This window comes from Pristiophorus japonicus, chromosome 4 (assembly GCF_044704955.1).
Source record: "Pristiophorus japonicus isolate sPriJap1 chromosome 4, sPriJap1.hap1, whole genome shotgun sequence".
In the NCBI taxonomy this organism is placed as follows: Eukaryota; Metazoa; Chordata; class Chondrichthyes; family Pristiophoridae; genus Pristiophorus; species Pristiophorus japonicus.
Window position 1 is genome coordinate 87,241,825 of NC_091980.1, and position 25,762 is coordinate 87,267,586.

The window sequence follows — 25,762 nt, forward strand, 5'->3', positions numbered from 1 at the left end:
CCCTCCTCACTCCAGACAAGGCGACGACAACCCCCCTCTTCTCGCCCCCAGACAGGGCAGCAACTCCCCCCTCGCCCCCAGACAGGGCAGCAACCCCCCCCCCACCCCCTCCTCGCCCAAGACGGGGCAGCGACCCCCCCCACTCCAGACGGGGCAGCAACCCCCCCCGCTCCAGACAGGTCAGCGACCCCCCCCCCCCCCCCGTCCTCACCCCAGACAGGGCAGCGAACCACCCCCCCCCCTCCTCGCCCCAGACAGGGCAGCAACCCCCCCCACCCCCCTCCTCACCCCAGACAGGGCAGCGACCACACCCCCCCTCCTCGCCCCAGACAGGGCAGCGACCCCCCTCCCCCCCCCAGACAGGGCAGCGACCCCCCTCCCCCTCCCCCCAGACAGGGCAGCGACCCCCTCCCCCTCCCAGACATGGCAGCGACCACCCACCCCCCCCTCCTCGCCCCAGACAGGGCAGCGACCCCCCCCCTCCTCGCCCCAGACAGGGCAGCGACCCCCCTCCCCCGCTCCTCGCCCCAGACAGGGCAGCGACCCCCCTCCCCCGTCCTCGCCCCAGACAGGGCAGCGACCCCCCTCCCCCGTCCTCGCCCCAGACAGGGCAGCGACCCCCCCCCCCCCTCGCCCCAGACAGGGCAGTGACCCCCCCCCCTCCTCCTCCTCACTCCAGACAGTGCAGCGACCCCCCCTTTTCGCCCCAGACAGGGCAGCGACCCCCCCCACCCCCCTCCTCGCCCCAGACAGGGCAGCGACCCACCCCCCTCCTCTCCCCAGACAGAGCAGCGACCCCCCTCCCCCGTCCTCGCCCCAGACAGGGCAGCGACCCCCCTCCCCCGTCCTCGCCCCAGACAGGGCAGCGACCCCCCCCCCCTCGCCCCAGACAGGGCAGTGACCCCCCCCCCTCCTCCTCCTCACTCCAGACAGTGCAGCGACCCCCCCTTTTCGCCCCAGACAGGGCAGCGACCCCCCCCACCCCCCTCCTCGCCCCAGACAGGGCAGCGACCCCCCCCCTCCCCTCCTCGCCCCAGACAGGGCAGCGACCCCCCCCCTCCCCAGACAGGACAGGGCAGCGACCCCCCCCCCCCTCCTCACCCCAGACAGGGCAGCGACCCCCCCCCCTCCTCACCCCAGACAGGGCAGCGACCCCCCCCCTCCTCACCCCAGACAGGGCAGCGACCCCCCCCTCCTCACCCCAGACAGGGCAGCGACCCCCCCCCCCCCTCCTCACCCCAGACAGGGCAGCGACCCCCCCCCCACCCCAGACAGGGCAGCGACCCCCCCCCCCTCCTCACCCCAGACAGGGCAGCGACCCACCCCCCCCTCCTCACCCCAGACAGGGCAGCGACCCACCCCCCCCTCCTCACCCCAGACAGGGCAGCGACCCCCCCCCCCCCCTCCTCACCCCAGACAGGGCAGCGACCCCCCCCCCCCCCTCCTCACCCCAGACAGGGCAGCGACCCCCCCCCCCCCCTCCTCACCCCAGACAGGGCAGCGACCCCCCCCCCCCCAGACAGGGCAGCGACCCCCCCCCCCCCCTCCTCACCCCAGACAGGGCAGCGACCCCCCCCCCCCCCCTCACCCCAGACAGGGCAGCGACCCCCCTCCTCACCCCAGACAGGGCAGCGACCCCCACCCCTCCTCACCCCAGACAGGGCAGCGACCCCCCCACCCCGCCCCAGACAGGGCCACGACCCTCCCCTCCCCCTCCTCGCCCCAGACAGGGCAGCGACCCTCCCCTCCCCCTCCTCGCCCCAGACAGGGCAGCGACCCTCCCCTCCCCCTCCTCACCCCAGACACGGCAGCGACCTCCCTCCCCCTCCTCACCCCAGACATGGCAGTGACTCCCTCCTCGCCCCAGACAGGGCAGCGAGCCCGCTCCCTCCTCCTCCTCCTCGCCCCAGAAAGGGCAGCGAGCCCCCCCTTCGAACCCAGACAGGGCGGCAACCTCCCCTCAAACAGGGGTGTCTCGCCGATCCATTCCACCCCTCCCCAGAGCAGTGTCTCTCTTCCCACCATGCCAACAGTGCAGGTTGTGAACCCTAACCGAGTGGTTCCCTTCCCAGGACCAGCTCGGGAGCCTGGTGACTCTGTGACGCACATTCCGTCTGAGCACCTGCTCATCACCCCCCCCCGCCCCGCTTCCACTGTCCCCAAGGCTCACCCTCTATTTGGTCCTTTAGGGATAAACCAGGGCACAACGCCGCCCACGACACCCCAAAACACGGTGAGGACGATGATGGGCACCGTGAAGCCGCTGTAACCCATGGCGCACACACGAATCGGACTCCAACTGACAACACCGACGGTCGCCCGGAAACTAGCCCACGAGAAGTGACGTTAGGCCTTCAGCACCGCCCCGTCCCGTGTTCAGCATACGCAAGGAGGAGCCTGACGTCACAATCAGGCTGAGACTGCCTGCTGCCAGTGTGGCACGCGCTGTATTTAAAGGACAGTGTTCGATAGGGGTGGTTTGCAAGAGTTGAACGGGTATACTGATGCTCAGTATGATTGAATAGGAAGTTACAGGTTTGATTTCCCTCCACTCAAACAGGGCAAAGCGGGAATGCAGCTTCTTCCAGTGAGTTCCAGCAAAATCGGACGAGTTTAGGGGACAACTCAATGTCCTGGTGTTGCATCAAAGAGTGCATGGATAGTGGTCCGAAACCGAGTGTGCAGCCCTTCAACAACCGAGGAGTGACTCCAGTCACAAAACAAGCTATTTACTAAAAAAAAAGTTACCATTAAAAAATATATTTTTAAGTTTTTTATGAATCATACTTTTGAGAGAAGGTAAAATGAGAATAGCTGCTTTTCTTTGGCTTACAAGTGTGCTCATTGAGGTGAGTATTGTTAATGCTGGGAAATTGTCAGTGTCGTGGTCTCTCAGGCCAGATACAGTACAGTTAAATGCAAAGTAAAGCTTCTTCTGCTCTGTTCGAATCTCAAAACGGCACCCATTGATGCATTTGTGTGACATTTTTTCAGCGTCAGCCATTCATTTCCTCCGAATACCTTCACTGATCTTTTGTCCACTGAGAACTGGATTGAGACTGCCACAAAACCCCACCTGTGACCCTTACAGCCAGCAGACCGTGGAGACTTTCATACCATCACTACCCAGGATCGTCAAGATATTTAGCATGATACTTCCCTGCTTTCCAACCTCCTTTTAAAGCCTCAATCCCAATCCTCTTCTCCCTTGAACATTCTGCACCTCTTTTGAAGAATTACGTGCTGGCTGATTGAGACCTGGCCATCTAGAATGCAAATTAAACTATTGAATGGGGCATAAAGAAGTAAGAGGAGAAATAGAAAAAAAGTGAGGGAGAGGTAAAAGTGAGGAAGAGCACGAGATACAAACGGAGCAGAAAAAGTGGGAAACAAAAGAGGAGAAAGAGAGACAAAACTGAAAAAAGAGAGTGATAACTAAACAATGAAAGAGGAGAGCTTCAGTAACAGAAGTGAAGGAGGTTACCAATAGCAACATACTGCATTTATATAATGCCTTTAATGGGAAAAAGCAAAGCTTTTCTCAAATAGCCATAAGGAAAACAGATGCAAAGCCAGAAAGGAATTGGTTAGGAGGGGTGACCACAAGCTTGGTTAAAGAGCTGTGTATTTTACTTAGAATTTTACAGCACAGAAACAGGCCATTCAGTCCAAAAGGTCTATGCTCTATACGAGCCTCCTCCCACCTTACTTCATCTCGCCCTATTGATATATTTGAGAAGGTTTTCAAAGGAGAAGAGAGAGGCAGAGAGATTTAAGGAGGGAATTTCTGAGAGCAGGACCCAGTAATTCCAGAGTTTGGGATGCAGCAACTGAAACCTGCATCACCAATAGTGTAGAGGGAGGGTGGAAGGAAAGGGGGAGGAAGAGGGTGATGTACAAAAGGCCTTTCCTTTTGTTCTTTCCTCCCCTTTCCCTGTCTCGGTACTTACTTAAAACCTGTTATATCTCTAACTTTTTCAGTTCTGATGAAAGGTCATTGACCTGAAACATATGTTTCAATAAGATCCCCTCTCATTCTTCTAAACTCCAATGAGTATAGGCCCAACCTACTAAGCCTTTCTTCATAAGTCAAACCCCTCATCTCAGGAATCAACTGAGTGAACCTTCTCTGAACTGCCTCCAATGCAAATATATCCCTCCTTAAATAAGGAGACCAAAACTGTACGCAGTACCATAGGTGTGGTCTCACCAATACCCTGTACAGTTGCAGTACTTCCCTGCTTTTATACTCCAACCCCCTTGCAATAAAGGTCAATGTTCCATTTGCCTTCCTGACTGCTTGCTGTACCTGCAAAATAGGTGACCTTACACTTACCTACTGCCACAGTTTTGTATTCTCTTTTAATCTATCAATAGATTCTACACTACTTACTATACCACTAATCTTTGTGTCATCTGCAAACTTGGCCCTCTATTATGTTATCTAAGTCTTTAATAAATATAGTGAATAGTTGGGGATCCTTGTGGGACACCTTTAGTCAATATCTTACAATTAGAGTATGTACCCATTATCCTTTGTCTGCAGCCTTTGACACAGTTGACCACTCTATCCTCCTCCAATGCCTCTCCACCATCGTCCAGCTGCGTGGGACTGCACTCGCCTGGTTCCATTCTTATGTATCTAATTGTAGCCAGAAAATCTCATGCAATGGCTTCTCTTCCCACTCCTGCATCGTTACCAAGGTGTCCCCCAAGGATCTATACTTGGCCCCCTCTTAGTTCTCATCTATATGCTGTCCCTTGGTGATATCATCCAAAAACACAGAGTCAGTTTCCACATGTATGCTGGCGACAACCAACTCTACTTCTCCACCACTTCTCTCGACCCCTCCATGGTCTCTAAATTGTCAGACTGCATTCAGTACTGGATGAGCAGAAATTTTCTCCAATTAAATATTTGGAAGACTGAAGCAAGGCTAAATGAGTGGGCAAAAATTTGGCAGATTGATTATGATGTTGGAAAATGTGAGGTCATGCACTTTGGCAGAAGAAATCAAAGAGCAAGTTATCATTTAAATGGAGAAAGATTGCAAAGTACCGCAGTACAGCGGGACCTGGGGGTACTTGTACATGAAACACAAAAGGATAGTATGCAGGTACAACAAGTGATCAGGAAGGCCAATGGTCTCTTGGCCTTTATTGCAAAGGGGATGGAGTATAAAAGCAGCGAAGTGTTGCTACAGCTATATAAGGTATTGGTGAGGCCACACCTGGAATACTATGTTAGATGTAGTCCTTACTACTAGGGGGATCAAGGGGTATGGCGAGAAAGCAGGAATGGGGTAGTGAAGTTGCATGTTCAGCCATGAACTCATTGAATGGCGGTGCAGGCTCGAAGGGCCGAATGGCCTACTCCTGCACCTATTTTCTATGTTTCTATGGGCAGTTTTGGTTTCCATATTTACAAAAGGATATACTTTGGAGGCAGTTCAGTGAAGGTTCACTAGCTTGATTCCGGGGATGAGGGGGTTGACTTATGAGGAAAGGTTGAGTAGGTTGGGCCTCTACTCATTGGAAGAATGAGAGGTGATCTTATCAAAACATATAAGATTATGAGGGGGCTTGACAAGGTGGATGCAGAGAGGATGTTTCCATTGATAGGGGAGACTAGAACTAGAGGGCATGATCTTAGAATAAGGGGCCATTTAAAACAGTGATGAGGAGAAATTTCTTCTCTCAGAGGGCTGTAAATCAGTGGAATTCGCTGCCTCAGAGAGCTATGGAAGCTGGGACATTGAATAAATTTAAGACAGAAATAGACAGTTTCTTAAACGATAAGGGATTATGGGGAGCGGGCAGGGAAGTCGAGCGGAGTCCATGATCAGATCAGCCATGATCTTATTGAATGGCGGAGCTGGCTCGAGGGACCGTATGGCCTACTCCTGTTCCTATTTCTTATGTTCATTGTCTTTGGTCCCCACCACAAACTGCATTCCCTAGCCACTGACCCCATCCCTCTCCCTAGCATTTATCTGAGGCTAAATCAGACTGTTCACAACCAAGGTGTCATATTTGACCCTGAAATGTAGTTATGCCACATATCCATGGCATAACTAAAACCACCTATTTCCATCTCCGTAACATTGCCTGCCTCCACCCCTGTCTCAGCTTTTCTGTTGCTGAAACCCTCATCCATGCCTTTGTTACCTCTAGACTTGACTACTCCAATGAACTCCTGGCTGGCCTCCCACATTCTACATTACGTAAACTTGAGGTCATCCAAAACTCGGCAGCCCATGTCCTAACTCACACCAAGTCACGATCACCCATCACCCCTGTACTCGCCCACCTACATTGGCTCCCGGTTAAGCAACGCCTCGATTTCAAAATTCTCAGCCTTGTTTACAAATCCCTCCATGGCCTTGCCCCTCCCTATCTCTGTAATCACAACTTCACAAGATGTCTGCGCTCCTCAAATTCTGTCCTGATTATAACTGCTCAACCATCAGTGGCCATGCCTTCAGCTGCTTGGGCCCTAAGCTCTGGAACTCCCTCCCTAAACCTCTCCGCCTCTCTACCTCTCTTTCCTCCTTTAAGATGCTCCTTAAAACCAACCTCTTTATCCAAGCTTTTGGTCATCTGCCATAATTTCTTCTAATGTGGCTCGGTGTCAAATTTATCTGTTTGTCTTATAACACTGCTGTGAAGCGCCTTGGGATGTTTTATTATATTAAAGGTGCAATATAAATAAAAGTAGTTGTTGTTGTTGCCTAACCAGTCTCTTAACCAGGTCACTAATTTGCCTTCAATTCCATGAGCTTTAATTTTAGCTAACAATCTTTTTTATGGATAAAACAGTCTTTTTTATCGAATGCCCGCTGGATGTTTCCAATCTGCTACTTTAGTTACATTCTCAAAAAATTTAATTTGTTTCGCTAGAACCATAGAAACATAGAAACATAGAAAATAGGTGCAGGAGCAGGCCATTCAGCCCTTCTAGCCTGCACCGCCATTCAATGAGTTCATGGCTGAACATGAAACTTCAGTACCCCCTTCCTGCTTTCTCACCATAACCCTTGATCCCCCGAGTAGTAAGGACTTCATCTAACTCCCTTTTGAATATATTTAGTGAATTGGCCTCAACTACTTTCTGTGGTAGAGAATTCCACAGGTTCACCACTCTCTGGGTGAAGAAGTTTCTCCTCATCTCGGTCCCAAATGGCTTACTCCTTATCCTCAGACTGTGACCCCTGGTTCTGGACTTCCCCAACATTGGGAACATTCTTCCTGCATCTAACCTGTCTAAACCCGTCAGAATTTTAAAAGTTTCCATGAGGTCCCCTCTCATTCTTCTGAACTCCAGTGAATACAAGCCCAGTTGATCCAGTCTTTCTTGATAGGTCAGTCCCGCCATCCCGGGAATCAGTCTGGTGAATCTTCACTGCACTCCCTCAATAGCAAGAATGTCCTTCCTCAAGTTAGGAGACCAAAACTGTACACAATACTCCAGGTGTGGCCTCACCAAGGCCCTGTACAACTGTAGCAACACCTCCCTGCCCCTGTATTCAAATCCCCTCGCTATGAAGGCCAACATGCCATTTGCTTTCTTAACCGCCTGCTGTACCTGTATGCTAACCTTCAATGACTGATGTACCATGACACCCAGGTCTCGTTGCACCTTCCCTTTTCCTAATCTGTCACCATTCAGATAATAGTCTGTCTCTCTGTTTTTACCACCAAAGTGGATAACCTCACATTTATCCACATTATACTTCATCTGCCATGCATTTGCCCACTCACCTAACCTATCCAAGTCACTCTGCAGCCTAATAGCATCCTCCTCGGGTAGACATGACCTACCCTTTATAATTCCATGTTTTCTCTCTTTAATCAGCTCAAATTTCTCTAAGTGCTCAGTCACTCTTTTTTAAATTATAGATTCCAACAACTTCCCACAGCAGATGTTAGAATAACAAAACTATAATTTCCTGGTTTCTTTCTCTCACCTTTCTTAAGTAATGGAGATACACTTGCTATTTTCCAATCTAATTGGACAATACCTGAATCGAGAGAGCTTTGGAAGATTATGACAAAAGCATCTGCAATTTCCTCACCTTTCCTTGAAAACCCTGGGGTGGAAACGATAAGATCCTGGGGATTTGTCAGTCTTTAGTGCCATTATTTTTTTAAATACTGTTTTTTTTGCTATGTTGGATTTTTTAGTACCTTTCATGACCTCAGGATGTCCCAAGGTGCTTCACAGCCAATGAATTACATTTGAAGTGTAGTCACTGTTGTAATTTCATAAAACAGCTCAGCCAATGTTCACACAGCAAGGTCCCACAAACAGCAATGAGATACATGACCAGATAATCTGTGTTTTATTTAGTGATGTTAGTTGAGGGATAAATGTTGACCACCAAGAACTCCCATGCTCTTCTTTGAAGAGTGTCATGAGATCTTCTGTGCCCACATGAGAGGGAAGACAAGACCTTTGTTTAACATCTCATCGAAAGATAAGATGCACCTCAAGAGTGCAGTGCTCCCTCAGTACTGCACTGAAGCATCAGCCTAGATTATGTGTTCAAGTCTCTGGAGAGGGGCTTGAAAATGACAACCTCCTGATCGACAGGTAAGAATACCACTGAGCCAAGGCTGGCAGGTAATACTTGTTTATTTATGGAAATATATGTTAATTTAAGACTAACCCACCCTCCTACTATCTCCTTTTTTGGCTCAGTGTCAATTTTTATCTGATTATGCTTCTATGAAGCACTTGGGATACTTTCCATGTTAAAGGCGGTATATAAATGCAAATTATTGTTGCTGAGATAAGTCAGCAAAGTCACTAGTTGTGCACTAAATTTTGCACTTCTGTGCTGCTGGTACAAACCAGTAGTGTATATCAGGAAATTGTACACTTGCAGCCTATGATTTTCCATCCATTAATTTTAAGATGCAGAAAATTTACATTTAAATGCTTGAAGTTAAGAACATAAATACAGGAACTGTCTTTTGATGGAGCCAATGGTGCAAAAGGGGCAGTGGATAGGTTGATTTGGCTGACGGGCAGGTACGTAATGGGAGGTGGTCTTTTTAAAGGAGCCGAAGGCGGTTTGGATTCTATTCTCTTGAAACCCCTCTTCCACAATGCTGTTCGACATTGCTCCCTCCAATACTGCTGGGCACTGGGTCCCTAATGCTCGAAAACCTCCTCCTCAGTCATATTGGATCTCAGGCCTCTTCTCCCCAAATCAAAGTTACGGGTATTCTCCCTCATCCTAGAACTGCCCCAATACTGTCAGATCCTGAGACATCCTTCTTCAACTCCTGATCCCAACATCTGCCTCAGTGTTCTCAGAACTCTGGCACCCCTTTTAAATATTGATAAATGTTGAAATCACATCCCAGTACACCCACCTTTCCCCAGTGCTCTCAGAGCCCCACCCCCTCTCCCCCCCAATTCTGGTGAATCAGTATTCTTAGTAATATAAATAGGCATAACAATTAGCTCACGATGAGCAATACCATGGGAGACCTTCTACAATATCATAATGATGAAGCCACCAATTTATATCTAAAGAAAAGTTTCAAACCTCTATACTGTCTTACTACTGGAACAACTTCGCTCAATAGGTACTCTATTTTTACGTGTTGTCATTATGTTTTTGGATGCTCTGTTTCTGTGTTCTGTTCTTTTCTGTTACATCATGCTTGCATCATAATACTGTAGTTCACATCATGATGTTACATTCCATCAATTTCTAACAGCTGGATTTTTCATACTCAGTATTGAGATTGAGATGGAGGTGGAGGATAACAATCAAGTCCACCCGCTACCCCAGGGGTCTCTGAAGACACACAAGGAGTCAACAGGGAGTAAATCTGAGGCGAGTGCCAGTGGTAGCTCATTTACCCACCAAAGTGAAGAGAGCCTGATCCGAGCCCTGGTTGATTTAGTGACCACAGCAGCAAGAACAGCTCAAAAAGCAAGAGAGAGTGAGAAAAAAGCGCAGCTTGCTTTTAAATATTCTGAAGAAGTGCTTTCTTATGCTAGTGATGTGACAGATAATGCTGAGCAGACACTGTTAACAGCCAAAACTCTGTCAGAGAGACTGGTCAAACATACTTCATATCTGGACTACCAACAGGTTTTCCGTTCTGTCTCAGACCTTTCCACAGATTATGCAACATTTGCACAACTTATGCAATTGTCAAACGCTGGTGATGATATAGGAAATTCGCGTTTATTAAAAAAGGGCAAAGGAACCAGATATGGGAGAAATGAGTCAAAGAGGGATCGACTGTGCTTCCTCTGTCACTCATTATCTCGTCGTGAAAATGACAGTTTCTCTCAGAAACGTTCCCAGAACATATCTCAATTGGGAGACAATTATGAGGGTATGATTGAAGCAGATGATGAAAATACAGATGATGAAGACTTTGGATTTGGGAAAGATGTGCACCGTAAGCCTCAAACCAACATCTGTGCTGGGATAAATAGTTCCCATCACAAGCAGGTGGACGCTGTCCGGAAAGAGGAACACATGGGTGGGGCCTTTGTGATCAGCAGACGCAGATCTCCACGGAGATCACCTTCTGGTGGCCTTGATGGACTTGTGTCACCACTCCTTACTGAAGATGAATTAACAACATTAAAGCCATTGAGTCGTTCACCCTCGCGCCAGGGATCAACAAAGGTCGTTTACAAGATGATTCACCGAGACAAATCACAGGAGAATTCAGACAGCGATATTGAACATTTAGAGGAACCAGCTCATGTTCACATTTCCTGCACAGAGAATAAAGGTTTAGATACTTCCGAAAATTCTTAGTAACGTAAGCCCAATAGTATACCTGTGAAAGTGACAGATGGAAATAAAAAAAAATTACATTTTTTGTATAGAGTTCAGTTTTGCTGAAGTAATGCTAGTTCTTCTTTTGCTATCAGTGTTGTCCAACACATTAACCACTAGTCACATGTGGCTAATTGGGAAGCCAAATGTGGCGAATTCCATTTTTGATTAGTAAAAACGAATATACACACCGTTGTTGGGTGTGTGATCGCAACACTCATATTTGTTGATAAAATGGCAAGATAAAAGCAGAGTGTGTGAGTAGTTTTTGATCGCTGAGTATGCTTTACTTCCTTGGTTACTTATTGTTATTTGCTAACAGTGCGGATTTCGTCCCCTATGGGGCACAACAGACATGATCTTTGCAGCGTGACAGCTGCAGGAAAAATACAGGGAGCAGCACCAGCCCTTATACGTGGCCTTCTTCGACCTTACAAAGGCCTTTGACACTGTCAACTGTGAGGGTCTATGGAGCGTCCTCCTCCGTTTTGGATGCCCCCAAAAGTTCGTCAACATCCTCCGCCTGCTCCACGATGACATGCAGGCCGTGATCCTTACCAACGGATCCATTACAGAGCCAATCCACGTCCGGACCGGGGTCAAACAGGGCTGTGTCATCGCCCCAACCCTCTTCTCAATCTTCCTCGCTGCCATACTCCACGTCACAGTCAACAAGCTCCCCGCTGGACTGGGACTAAACTACAGAACCAGTGGGAAGCTGTTCAATCTTCGCCGTCTCCAGACCAGGTCCAAGACCACCCCAACCTCTGTCGTTGAGCTACAGTACGTGGACGACGCCTGCGCACATTCAGAGGCTGAGCTCCAGGACATAATCGACGTATTTACTGAGGCGTACAAAATCATGGGCCTTACGCTAAACATCCATAAGATAAAGGTCCTCCACCAGCCTGTCCTCACCGCACAGCACTGCCCACCAGTCATCAAGATCCACGGCGTGGCCCCGGACAACATGGACCATTTCCCATACCACGGGAGCCTTTTTATCAATAAAAGCAGACATTGATGAGGAGATTCAACACCACCTCCAGTGCGCCAGCGTAGCCTTCGTCCGCCTGAGGAAAAGAGTGTTCGAAGTCCAGGCCCTCAAACCTACCACCAAGCTCATGGTTTACAGGGCTGTAGTAATACCCGCCCTCCTGTATGGCTCAGAGACATGGACCATGGACAGTAGACACCTCAAGTCGCTGGAGAAATACCATCAACGATGCCTCCGCAAGATTCTACAAATCCCCTGGGAGGACAGATGCACCAACATTAGTGTCATTGACCAGGCCAACATCCCAAGCATTGAAGCACTGACCACACTTGATCAGCTCCACTGGGCAGGCCACATTATCCGCATGCCAGACACGAGACTCCTAAAGCAAACGTTCTACTCAAACAAGCCAAAGGTGGACAGAGGAAACATTACAAGAACACCCTCAAAGCCTCCCTGATAAAGTGCAACATCCCCACCGACACCTGGCCAAAGACAGCCCTAAGTGGAGGAAGTGCATCCGGGAGGGTGCTGAGCGCCTCGAGTCTCATAGCTGAGTGCATGCAGAAAACAAGCGCAGGCAGCGGAAAGAATGTGCGGCAAACCTGTCCCACCCTCCCTTACCCTCAATGATTGTCTGTCCCACCTGTGGCTCTCGTATTGGACTGTTCAGCCACCTAAGGACTCATTCTAAGAATGGAAGCAAGTCTTCCTCGATTCCAAGGGACTGCCTATGATGATAACTTGTTATTTGCTAAGTGTGCAAGACGGGTGAAGTCGCCGGACTTCAGTATCATCGAAACCAACGGCATTGTATGGAGATTGCAGCTGTCGTTGTGGTCACCTCGACCAATCAGAATAACCGCTACAGGCATAATAAAGCAAGCCCAACCAATAACAAGCGACTCTAACAGGGCAGGTCATGGCAAAGGGCAAGCAGAATATTCTGGTTGGACAACAGGGACAGGTCTTGCGCATCTTGTCCGAGTATTTCCCTTAGCAGAGGAGTCAACAACCAGGGGGCATAAATTTAAAGTAATTGATAGAAGGTTTAGAGGGAATTGGAAGAGAAATGTTTTCACCCAGAGGGTTGTGGGGGTCTGGAACTCACTCTCTGAAAGGGTGGTAAAGGCAGAAACCCTCACCACATTTAAAAAGTACTTGGATGTACACTTGAAGTGTTGTAACCTGCAGGGCTACGGACCTAGAGCTGGAAAGTGGGATTAGGCTGGATAGCTTCCTGTTGGCCAGCAGAGACACGATGGGCCGAAATGGCCTCCTTCCATGCTGTAAATTTCAATGATTCAACATTCTCAGCAACCACTCTAATGAAATCAAAGTACTGTTCGCAACTGATGGACAAAAACTTAGAAGCTGCGCTGTGTCTGATAAATTCATGCCAGAATTCCAAACTTTGCTGAAAGATTATAAGTTTTGCACTGAATGGTGGTAGATGGTTATTAAGTACACACATAAGTACATTTACCTGTAGTGTGTGCAAGGCATTTCTGTTCAAATTAGTGCATGTAGCTAAAACGGTGTCGCTATAGCTACTCAGCAATTTCTATTGGACAACAGTGATTATCAGACATATTTTGGTTATGGAAGGGTGCAGAATGAATGTAAGCAGGCGTTGTGATATGTAGACGACTAAAAGTGGGTAGGGTAAATGACAATACATTGTTGGAATAAATGCTAGCGGCAGAGCTACATATAAGCAAGGGAGATACGAGGAGTGAACAGAGCTAGAGACAGTCGTTGTAACATTGTATTTGCAACAACTTATATAGTGCTTTTAACGTAGTAAAGCATCCTAAGGCGCTTCGCATGAGTATTAGGAGACAAATAAATTTTAGTCACATAGGGAGAAATTAGGGCAGATGACAAAAAGCTTGGTCAAAGAGGTAGGTTTTAAGGAGCGTCTTAAAAGGAGACGGAGAGGGTTAGGCAGGAAATTCAAGTTTAGGGCTCAGGCAATAGAAGGCACGGCCACCAATAGTTGAGCGATATAACCAGAGATGCTCAAGAGGGCAGAATTAGAGGAGTGCAGATCCCTTGGGGGGGGCTAAAGGAAATTACAGAGATGGGAGGGGTAAGGTCATGGAGGGATTTAAAAACAAGGATGAGAATTTTGAAATTGAGGCATTGCTTAACCGGGAGCCAATGTACGTCAACAAGCACAAGGATGATGGATGACAGGGACTTGCTGCAAGTTAGGACATGGGCAGCCAAGTTTTGGATGATCTAAAGTTTAAGTAGGGTAGAATGTAGGAGGCCAGCCAGGAGTGCATTAGAATAGTCAAGTCTAGCGGTAACAACAGCATGGCTGAGGGTTTCAGCAGCGGATAACCTGAGACAACAACAGATGGACAATGTTATGGAGGTGGAAATATGCGGTCTTAGTTATGCTGCAGATGTGGTCGAAAACTAATTTCAGGGTCAAATATGACACCAGGGTTGTGAACAGTATGGTTTGGCTTGAGGAGAGGGATGGAATCAGTGGTTAGGGAACAGAGTTTGTGGTGGGGATCAAAAACAATGGCTTCAGACTTCCCAATATTTAATTGGAGAAAATTTCTGCTTTCAGAACTGGATGTCAGGTAAGCAGTCTGACAATTTAGACTGTGGAGGGGTTGAGACTAGTGGTAGTGGGGTAGAGCTGGGTTATCAGTGTACAAATGGAAACTGATGCTGTGCTTTCGGATGCTGCCAAGGGGCAACATGTAGATGAGAAATAGGAGGGGCCAAGGATAGATCCTTGAGGGACACCAGAGGTAACAATGCAGGAGTGGGCAGAGAAGCCATTGCAAGTGATTCTCTGGCTACAATTAGATAAGAATGGAACCAGACGAATGCAGTCCCATCTAGCTGGATGACAGTGGAGAGCCATTGGAAGATGGAGTGGTCAACCATTTCAAAGGCTGCAGACAAGTCAAGGAGGAATAGTTTTCCTTTGTCAGTCACCAAGTATGAAATTTGTGACTTTGAGGAGAGCTATTTCTGGCAGGAGCAGAAACCCAATTGGGGGGATTCAAACATGGAGTTGCGGTAAAGATGGGTATGGATTTGGGAGACAACAATGTATTCAAGGACTTTGGAGAGTTAAGAAAGGTTGGAGATGGGGTGGTAATTTGCAAGAGTTGTTTTATTGAGGAGGGGCGATGATGGCAGATTTGAGGGAGAGGAACAACAGTACCTGAGAACCGTTAACAATGTCTGCTAACATGGGAGCCAGAAAAGTAAGTTGGGTGGTCAGCAGTTTGGTGGGAATAGGGTTGAGGGAGCAGGAAGTGGGTCTCGGACAAGATGAGCTCGCAGAGAAACTAGTGAAAGATGTGAGGTCAGGGCTAGAGCTGTGGGGATCTTTTGTCCAATGGGCTAGGGGAAGGAAGTGGCAGAGGCAGCTGAACAGGTCTCAAATCTTGCGAGACAAAAGTCCATGAGCTCCTCATACATATTTTTGCAGATGAAGGTGGAGGAGTTTAAGATGGTTAGCAGTGGAGAATAGAAACTAGGGTGTATCTTTGCATTCCAAAATGATTCTGGAATAGTGAGCTATTTTGGCAGATGACAGCAGGACCCGATAATGCTTTGTGTTGCAGCCAGATCTGATGGTGAATGGCTAAACCAGTTGTCCGCCCTATCCGTTCAAGTCTGCATTCCTTGGACTTAAGGGAGCGAAGATGTGGGTCATACCAGGGAGAATGGCCAGGGTGAGAGTAATTGTTTTAATAGGGACTAGGGAATCAAAGGTGGTGATGAGGGTGTGGTTGAGCAGAAATGTCATGGGTGAATGGGGCCCAAAGGCTGGACAGTTCAGCATAAGTGCAGTTGTGAGAGACGTTTTCCCAGGGGTGGACATAGAAGTAGGGTTGGTGGAAGGGGGATGTGGGTGGAGAGCAATACGAGAAACTGGTCAGAGATGGCCTTATCTGCAATTGCATGTGATTATTACCTCAGATTCTCCAATAGCATTATGCGATCAGAAAACCTTCACTTTTTGTTACATTATAAATGGTTTTTATTGGCTGTAACTGCCGAGAACATCAGATCAGGTTAAAATCATTATCAGTCACATTTTAGACCATCAGTGTTCTAAAATCACAATTATGTCCTGGACTCACCCCTAAATAAGCAATCTGAAATTGGCAGCATTAGGATTCATTCAAACATTAGGTCACAGAATGGCACGATATGGACTCATGCTTGCAATTCTTTACAATCTATTGAGAGTTTTCAGAAACTGTTAAGGCAAGCTGCTTTCCCACAGGAAAGGCAAGCTGCTTTCCCACAGGAAAGGGAAACTGAAACGAATGCCACCTTAAGTTATGCTTGCTACTTTACATGGAAAGGGAATCTTTGTGAAAAATTTCACAGTATAGGAATCACACAAGTGAATTAATTTACTTCTAACGTGGAACCAACTGGAATTGAATGAGTTCACCGCTGCCGTAGTTTTCTCTCAAAATGTTAGAGGTATGAAAGATATACTCCACATTTTTATATGAAAGTGAGCATTGAAAAAGCAGGTTGTTAAAAAGTAAACTCGCTTGCAACTTGTTTGAGTCTTTATTGAAAGTAGCAAAGGCGGAACAGATAACTACTCCTGCATTTTTTCAATGGATTCTTCCTTATATTTGCCCTTATCCTTGCCAACTTGGCGAGATTTGGCCTTGCGTTCCAGGATCTTCTTGCGATCCTTGTCCAGCTTTAGCCTGGTAATCACCACCTGTAAGAGATTACACACATTTATTACCATTCATTTCTCATGTACAGCAGTGGGCACATAGATCAAATCAGCATGAAACATGTATATAAAAGCAGATAGTACAGCCAGTCAATAGCTGTAAAGAAAAAAGATCGGTATGATATTTCAGGTGTGCACTTCCTTCACTGTATCTAAAATGTCATAACCCACCTTTTCTTTAGTTATAGGAGCAAAATCACCATTCCATCAGTTCAACATTGACACTAAGATTACAGAACCCAGAAAGGACATGACCAATGTTCCCCCTAATTTTTTTGGGTTGCGCATGTGCGAAATTTAACATTTGAAAAGTTGGTCCCAGGCAACGTGGGTCTGGCTGAGAGCTGAGCGGATACACAGCTTAGAGGAAACATTGGACATGACTGGAAATGTTCTCAAAGTAAATAAAACGGATTACTTTCAAGTGCCACGACTTATCTGGGTAAACGCAGCAGCCACTTCAAACAGTGAGCAGTTAGTCTTTTCACATTGACCAGTACATCAAGGGAAATGCACAAGTTTACAGCGCAGGAAGCTATTCTGCCCATCTCGTCCACGTGGGCTCTTTGCTGAAAGAGATAAAATTTGATTCTTTCTCTTTCCCACCATAGCTCTGAGCTTCTCGGCTTCAAATATTTATCCCCCTTTCCCTTAAAAGATGCAAAGGTCTCTATCACAACGACTTCCTGTGGCAAAGCATACCATACTCCAACAACGTAAAGAACTGTTTAACCTTTCCACTTACTCGGTGACCTCTTCACCGACTCACAAGGAAATAGCCATTCCCCATATCAAAATCCCGCATAATTTAAAAACCTTTACAAAAATCTCAGTTTAATCTTTTCTGTTCCAATAGAAAAAGGCCCAGTATCTCCAAATCTATAGTTTCTCATGCCTGGTATCATTCTGGGTCTGGTCAAATGGTCAATGCTCTTTTCCAGGCCAGTAAATTCCTATACCCCCACATAAATCACCACTCTCTATGGTTCCAACATCATTTATAGAATAGCATGCCTAAAACTGCACGGTACTCTTAACTATTGTCGACATTTATTATCTCTGTGCTCTTGTACTCACGAAACCCAAAATGGTGTGAACTTTATGGTTTATGGGTACATGATTTTATACTTTTGAGAATGATGTATTTGCACCCCCTAGGTCCCTATATACACACAGTATTTACTTCATTACTATATCAATTCAATTGCCACTTCCTTAAACAATTGCTTGCCTTTAACAATGCCCTCCTGCCAGTTGTGATTGTATTGTGCATTTCTAAATGCTTGTTAATTCGATCTTGAATAATGAATTCAAAGAGTTTGCACAACACTGGTCTATCCTCACCCAGCGTATTCTCTTGTCCCTGGATGAGCATCTGGGAGCAAGTATAATAGAAATTGTAAAGAAGCATGAAGTTGGGCAAGAATATTGGGGGGGGGTTGTGCAGAAGAAAGGAGCCCAGGCCTCAATAGGGCCCCAATTTTATCCCTGTTCTATGCCTTGCAAGTTTGGAACTGAAATTGGCTGGAGTAAGAGGGAGGAAAACCAAAAGTTGTCACTCCCGACTACTATTTAGTACCAATGCCAGAAAATCTGGTTACAGAATTGGGTTTTCAACATAGTCCAGGTTTATATGAAGCAATGTTATTTGGCTTATGTATCAGAAAGTTGCTGATACCCACAGAAAAACACCATTTGAGAAGGTAGGCAGTTCCTATTGAAACAAAAAGTAATTCAAGAGCTAAGGTTACTGCACAAGAGATCACGTGGTTGGGGGCTAATATATTAGCATGGATATTATAATCATCCATCATAGGCAGTCCCTCAAAATCGAGGCAGTCTTGCTTCCACTCAAACGGAGTTCTCAGATGGCTTTACAGTCCAATGCAGGAATTACAGTCTCTGTAACAGGTGGGGCAGACAGTGGTGGAAGGAAAGTGTGTTTGGGACTGGTTTGCAGCACGCTCCTTCCGCTGTCTGTGCTCAGTTTCTGCATGCTCTTGGCAACGAGACTCGAGATGCTCAGCGCTCCCCCGGATTAACATGGATAGAGGATTGGCTAACTGTAACTAGTGGGGTGCCGCAGGGATCAGTGTTGGGGCTTCAACTATTTCATCATCATCATCATCGTCAGAATTGAGGAAGACTTGCTCCCATTCTTAAAAATGAGTCCTTAGGTAGCTGAACAGTCCAATACGAGAACCACAGTCCCCGTCACAGGTGGGACAGATAGTCGCTGAGGGAAAGGGTGGGTGGGACAGGTTTGCTTCACGTTCTTTCCGCTGCCTGTGCCTGATTTCTGCATGCTCTTGGTGATGAGACTCAAGGAGCTTGGCGCCCTCCCGGATGCACTTCCTTCACTTAGGGCAGTCTTTGGCCAGGGACTCCCAGGTGTCAATGGGGATGTTGCACTTTTTCAGGGAGGCTTTCAGGGTGTCCCTGTAAAGTCTCCTCTGCCCATCTTTGGCTCGTTTGCCGTGAAGGAGTTCCGAGTAGAGCGCTTGCTTTGGGAGTCTTGTGTCTGGCATGCGAACGATGTGGCCCGCACAGCGGAGCTGATCAAGTGTGATCAGTGTTTCAATGCTGGGGATGTTGGCCTGGTCGAGGATGCTAATGTTGGTGCGTCTGTCCTCCCAGGGGATTTGTAGGATCTTGCGGAGGCATCGTTGCAACTATTTACAGTCTGTATGCATGACTTGGCTGAAAGGACCGGGTGTAATGCAGCCAAGTTTGCTGATGATACAAAGATAGGTGGGAAAGCAAGTTGGAAGGTGTATGCAAAGAGATATAGAAAGGCTCAGCGAGTGGGCAAAAATTTGGTAGATGGAGTATAATGTGGGAAAATGTGAGGTTATCCACTTTGGTAGGAAAAATAAAAAAACAAATTATTTAAATAAATGGAGAGATTACAAAATGCTGCAGTACAGAGGGATCTGGGGGTCCTTGTACATGAAACACAAAAAGTTAGCATGCAGGAACAGCAAGTAATTAGGAAGGCAAATATTGGCCTTTATTGCAAGGGGGATGGAGTATAAAAGTAGGGAAATCTTGCTACAACTGTATAGGGAATTGGTGAGACCACACCTAGAGTACTGCGAAAAGTTTTAGTTGCCTTATTTAAGGAGGGATATACTTGCATTTGAGGCAGTTCAGAGAAGGCTCACAAGGTTGATTCCTGAGACTTAAGGGGTTGTCATATGAAGAAAGCTTGTGCAGGTTGGCCCTATGCGCATTGGGAGTTCAGAAGAATGAGAAGTGGTTTTATTGAAATGTATAAGATTATGATGGGGCTTGACATGGTAGATGCAGAGAAGATGTTTCCCTTCGTGGGGGGAAATCTAGAACTAGGGGGCATTGTTTCAGAATAAGGGGTCGCCCATTTAAAACGTATGACGAGGAATTTCTTCCCTGAGGGTCGTGAATCTTTGGAATTCTGTACCTCAGACAGCGGTGGAAGATGGGTCATTGAATATGTTCAAGGTGGAAATAGACAGATTTTGAACGATAAGGGAGTCGAAGGTTTATGGGAAGTGGAGTTGAGGCCAAATGGCCTACTTCTAATTCTTATGTTCTATCTAGAATCTCCCACCTGAGTTGCAGGAACAACATGAATTACCTGTGGTAAAACATGCATCAATGTAGATGTTACGTTACAACAGAACTGGTGTATATATGCTAGTAATAATACACGCCAAGAATTGACAAGAGCTAAAAGGCGACAACTCCACACAATCCAAACTCAGATTCAGTGCACGGTCCAGAAATTTAGCTAGCTTCAGAAACCAGAAGACTAGTTATATGATCCAAGATTTAGCAGCAGATATGATACATTTATTATCACCAATGATGAAACATTATTGGCCCATATGGTCATCAAGCTCACTGCATGCAAAAGTGGGACCAAGACTTGAATTTGAAAGGTCATTGCAAAAAGCTTGCATTTATTTCTTAACACCAGATTTCTGATGGGTCTTGACCTTCAAGATGACCAGAGTTTTGATTTGGGCTCCAAAGGGACCAAACACACCCAGTAATTTATCTGGAATGTGTAATTAGATCACGCCTTCCTAAGTAATCAAGTACTTTGCAAAGTGTAATTCGAGCCATTCTGACTTCCAGACAGAACAGCAGAATAGAGCTCACATCGAACAGTCATAGCTCACCCTTGCAAGTTAAGAACTTCTTTCTCTCTCTCTCTTCTCCTCCTCCCCCCCCCCCCCCCCCCCCCCCCACCCACAGTTCCTGACCGTCTCCTCCCCAGGTTCCTGACCACCTTCCACTTCTCCCTGCCCAAGATTCCCACCGCTGGGTCCCTGACCCCCCCGCCCCCCCCAAATAGCATTGTGTGCGGCTCATGGATTGTTAATTGGTTTATGGGTATGAAAAGTGAACAGAGTGTGAGTGTCACAACTTCCTAGATTTCGGCCAGGTCAATGATGTCACTTGCCACACATGCACCGAGCTTTCTGAGAAATGAACCAGAACTAGGGGTGGAGAGGAAGAAGAACGTAGCGTGGGCATAAAGGGGCTAGGGTTGGAAGAATGCGATCCATCTTACAATCTGGATCATGTTCTTCCCCCATCCCCACTGTGTTCTCTACCACCGCATCCCCCACGTTCCTGAACTCCACTCCACTATGATCTCATCTGTCCCCTTTCAATCCTCTCTCTTACCCCCCCCCCGCCCCCAACAAATCCAGTGACCTTCTCCTCATGGAGCTGAAGAAAGCGCGGCCCATGGTGCAGACCGCAACTGTTGGGTACTGCGCAGGCGACGCTTCGGGATATCGTGCGCATGCACAGAAAGTCGCGAAGATGTTCATGCAGATAATTACAGCATTGCGAAAACCTATTGTTCCTCTCATCCTTTTAGGTAGAATACATTTTATCCTGCAATACTTAGTTATTTTAATTTCCCCACTCTTTTCTACCAGATTCCCCCAGAAGTCATAAACACCATGCTAGGGTACAGTTCCACAGAGAATAGACATCCTCCTACACAGTGCTCACGAGCAGTTATTGATGCATGCGTTTCAACGAGCAGCAGCAAGCTATTTGACCATGGAGAAGGGGGAATTTCAATCGAGCCCAATTTTGGGGGCGCGTGCAAGTTGGCTGCTGCATTTTCGTACTTTTCAGTGACAATTTTGTCCTCACCTCCATCCATACTAGTGCACTACTGGTGAGTTAGTGTACAGCAACCAGGTATGGGAAATGTGGCAGATTACCCCCTCCCTAAACCAGAGGTACGGAGATCATCTGATGACACAGACGAAGAACCAAACACTATTCTGCTCAACTATTAACTGGAGAAACTTGCTGAGTTATCCGGGAGCGCAACCTACACCCGCAGCAAAATACCACTCGGTTGCTTTCAATTTCTAGAATTCTCTTGTTTAGTTGTGGGCAGTCACAGCTATAACTGGACTGGTTGCTGATCAATAGCGGGCCACATTTATCTGTGCCTTGGAAAACTTAAACCAATGACCAAAGGCAAACCATGCCCCAGAGTCATAATAAGGTGGTTACAAAGTCACCTGTAGGCAGCTATTTCAGTAGTTTAAACAATACTGGCACTAGAGTTAGTATGGTGTAAGAACTGTAACTGCCAATTTCTGCATTAGTATAGGCACTGAGCGAACATTCCAGGGAGAATTTGATCCACAAGGTTCACCCAAACCACATGTAAACAATGGATTTAACCTCAAGACACTCACCAGTTTTACAAAACCTCAAACTGCAGCATTTTGAATAATATGCTAGTTTCAGAATGGTAATTTCTAAAATATCAGATCTAGATATATTATAGAAAAAGAGAGAACGTTTCATGATCCCATAATGTCAAAGTACTTTTGAAATATAGTCACTGTTGAAGTGTAAGGAAGCACAGCAGCCAATCTGTACACAAGGTCCCACAAACAGGTTGAGGAATTAATATTGGCCAGGACACTGGGAGAACTCCTCTGCTCTCCTTCAGATAGCGTTGTTACATTTTTTTAGTCCACTCGAAGCCTTGGTTGAATGTCTCACCCACAAACCAGCACCTCTGACAGTGCAGCATTACCTCAGTCCTGCATCTAAGGGTCAGCCTAGATTACTTGCTCAAGTCTTTTATAGACGTATTGCTTAAATAACCCGAGGTGTACAAACCAAAGTTTCTCTTTAAACCTACCAAAATGAAATGTTGGTTCTGTGGCAGGAGGTTAGCTCAGTTACTCTCCTTCCCACACCATTACACCAAAATAATCAACTTTACTTGCCGACATTAACCAGTCAAAACCCCGGATTACACAATAGTTCCTACCTTGCTGGGGTGAATGCCAACGTGAACTGTGGTACCATTGGCCTTTTCACGCTGCACACGCTCAATGTAGATTACATACTTCTTTCTGTATACTTGGACAACTTTGCCGATCTGCTGACCCTTGTAATGCCCTCTGACGACCTGCACATAAAAGATATCAAATGTAGAATACATAAGTTTAACATTAATGCAGCCAAAATGCTCCATTTGTTAGTTCACTGGTATTTGGATGCTGGTTATTGAAGCCCTCTGCTTATGTTTTAACAATCTATGTGGAACACTCCTACTTTCCCAAGATCTCAGGGTGTATTTTTTTGTTTGGTCACTGTATGTGGGCGTTGCTGACATGGCCAGTATTTATAGCTCACCCTCCCCAAGGTGGTGGTGAAGTCCATGTGGTGTACTTTTTAGTGGTTTGGTACAACTGAGTGACTAGCTAGGCCATTTCAGAGGGCAGTTAAAAGTCAACCCACCTTGCTGTGGGTCTGGAGTCACATGTAGGCCAGACCAGGCAAGGACGACAGATAAAAGGACAGTAGTGAACCAGATGGGTTTTTGCAACAATCCGGGAGATTCATGGTCACCATTACTGTTACTAGCTTTTTATTCAATATTTATTTATTTAAATTAACTGAATTTAAATTCCCCAGCTGCTATGGTGGTATATAGACATAGACATAGACATAGAAAATAGGTGCAGGAGTAGGCCATTCGGCCCTTCTAGCCTGCACCGCCATTCAATGAGTTCATGGCTGAACATTCAACTTCAGTACCCCATTCCTGCTTTCTCGCCATACCCCTTGATCCCCCTAGCAGTAAGGACCTCATCTAACTCCTTTTTGAATATATTTAGTGAATTGGCCTCAACAACTTTCTGTGGTAGAGAATTCCACAGGTTCACCACTCTCTGGGTGAAGAAGTTCCTCCGCATCTCGGTCCTAAATGGCTTACCCCTTATCCTTAGACTGTGACCCCTGGTTCTGGACTTCCCCAACATTGGGAACATTCTTCCTGCATCTAACCTGTCTAACCCCGTCAGAATTTTATATGTTTCTATGGATCCAGCAGTACAATTCTCAAACATTAGCTACAAGATAGCATGATCATTCCAAATCATTTCACAGAAACAGACAAAAATGGACACCACAGTAAAGGAAATATTAGGAGGTATGTATAAAAGCTTGGCCAAAGAGGTGAGTTTTAAGGCAGGTCAAAAGATGACAAAGGCCGAAGGATACAATTCCAGAGTGTATAGCCCAGTTGGCTGAAGCACAGCCATGAATGGTGGGGCAAAGGGAGTGGGAAATGCAGAAGAGGCCAGAGTTAGAGAAACAGAGTAGGAAGTTACAGAGTTAAGGACTGGCAAGGCCACGAAGGAATTTAAATTTAATGCGTTTTGAGTGTGTGTGTTTGGGGGGGGGCGTGCGGTTCTTAAAGTCAATGGTGGTCAGGGAGTATGTGGTAATGAATGAAGGATAGAATATGGTCAGATACAACAGTGCAGTTGTAGTTTAATTGTCAATCAGCCATCTCACACTAACCACTGTGAGGTCAAGCAAAGATGGACAGTCATGGGCCCGACCCCAGCCACTGTAACCGAACAGGGGTTACCAGGTGAGGGTCCATAGAAATAGGGCAGAAAATTAACATTATGGGGACAAAGGAATGTTGACTGGCTATCCTGACATTCTCATCATTATCATAGACAGTCCCTCGAAATCAGGGAAGACTTGCTTCCACTCAAAGTGTCATTCTAGCACTAGATTGCAAGCACGACAGACAGATATCAGTATTGCCATGTAAGTGACGCAACTGGTTACCTGAACTTTTGAGGACCAAGTAACAATCAGCCAGATTGCACATGGCAATGACAGCACAGGGGATTGCTGTAGTATCAATATTCACTTCACTCCAGCAATTATAACTACCACCAATGCAATGAAGAAACACTAAAGCCCAATTATAGTACCCCTAATATTGTTAAAATAAAAAGGAAAAACTTGTAAATGCAGGAAATCCGAAACAGAAACGGTATACAAATGCACCGTCAGTCGCAGTTCCAATGAAGAGCATGTCTAGAAAAAGGCAAAACCTGTCCTTTCACTTTGCAGATGCTCACTGACCTGCTGTATTTCCAACAGGTTATAACAGATTAGAAGTTATGGTACAACAACCATGACAGACAGAAAATGTTGGAAACTGGAGACAGAAAGGCAGGTAAATGGAGCCTTCGATTCATTTCTAGCATTCGCATCTTTTCATCTTTCCATGCAATAAAGGGGCAGGGTTTACTCCACCTACCTGAACCTCATCATCCTTGCGTATGGGCATTGATCGGACATTGTATTTCTGCCTCAGCTCCTTGGAGAGTGGAGAGGACATGATTTTCCTGCGGATGTGAGACGGAGCATTGAAGTGCCTCTTGCGGTTCTTCCTCCGGGAAGACGTTACGTAGGGATTGAACTTCATGTTGGCTGCACACAGAAGAAACACACAAGTTTAAGCTGGTGCTGCCGGTTAGTTCGCAAAACAAGAGTCGAAATAGGAATGGCAAATCATCACACGCTACCAGAGGTCGAATCAGACCAGAGGAACTGTGCAACATTAGGTAAGAGCAAGTCTGGAGCGCTGTGCGAGATCCCCGCTTCTGGCGCCCGCTCGACAAGGCCCCACAGGCTCTACATGTCACACCGAGCTAAGCCCGCTCCGCACCCGCCATTACAACAATATTGATATATATAATGGGAAAATCGTTGCCGGGCGCAGTAGCAGGGGTTGCTTGATCGCGATGGGGCTCAGAACGGCTCGGATGTTAGCGGATATCACTGATGAGATCCTTACCGTCCTGTCCAGTCTCCAATGGCCGCCTGCGAAAAGAGAGCGCACGCATGCGCCGT

General features: G+C 46.8%; 2 protein-coding genes and 1 long non-coding RNA gene across 3 annotated transcripts in view; 1 reads left to right on the forward strand and 2 right to left on the reverse strand.

The window, feature by feature from the left end:
- atp6v0e1 (ATPase H+ transporting V0 subunit e1) overlaps nucleotides 1-2,340 on the reverse strand; it is a 47,555-nt gene extending 45,215 nt beyond the window's left edge. The window contains exon 1 of the mRNA XM_070878413.1: nucleotides 2,171-2,340. Coding sequence (XP_070734514.1) covers nucleotides 2,171-2,274 — 104 coding nt within the window. The 5' untranslated portion in view covers nucleotides 2,275-2,340. The remainder of the gene's footprint in view (nucleotides 1-2,170) is intronic.
- Nucleotides 1-16,768, forward strand: part of LOC139262991 (uncharacterized) — a 44,930-nt gene extending 28,162 nt beyond the window's left edge. Inside the window, exon 3 of the long non-coding RNA XR_011593022.1 lies at nucleotides 16,744-16,768. This is a non-coding gene — a long non-coding RNA (uncharacterized lncRNA). The remainder of the gene's footprint in view (nucleotides 1-16,743) is intronic.
- LOC139262988 (large ribosomal subunit protein uL24) lies at nucleotides 16,365-25,762 on the reverse strand. Its single transcript, XM_070878412.1, has 4 exons — nucleotides 25,707-25,762; nucleotides 25,167-25,339; nucleotides 22,866-23,006; nucleotides 16,365-16,543 (listed from the first exon to the last, which is right to left on the reverse strand). Exons 1-4 carry the CDS (start codon nucleotides 25,753-25,755, stop codon nucleotides 16,415-16,417), a joined length of 492 nt encoding a protein of 163 aa, XP_070734513.1. The 5' UTR covers nucleotides 25,756-25,762; the 3' UTR covers nucleotides 16,365-16,414.

Bases quoted from the DNA above. Each gene is read 5' to 3' on its own strand.
- LOC139262988 (XM_070878412.1), bottom strand. From the start codon at position 25,755: ATGCGTGCGCTCTCTTTTCGCAGGCGGCCATTGGAGACTGGACAGGAC. The intron at 25,340-25,706 runs GTAAGGATCTCA...TTCTGTGTGCAG, and splicing joins ATTGGAGACTGGACAGGACG to CCAACATGAAGTTCAATCCC. The intron at 23,007-25,166 runs GTAGGTGGAGTA...TTTTATGTGCAG, and splicing joins GCAAGGATGATGAGGTTCAG to GTCGTCAGAGGGCATTACAA.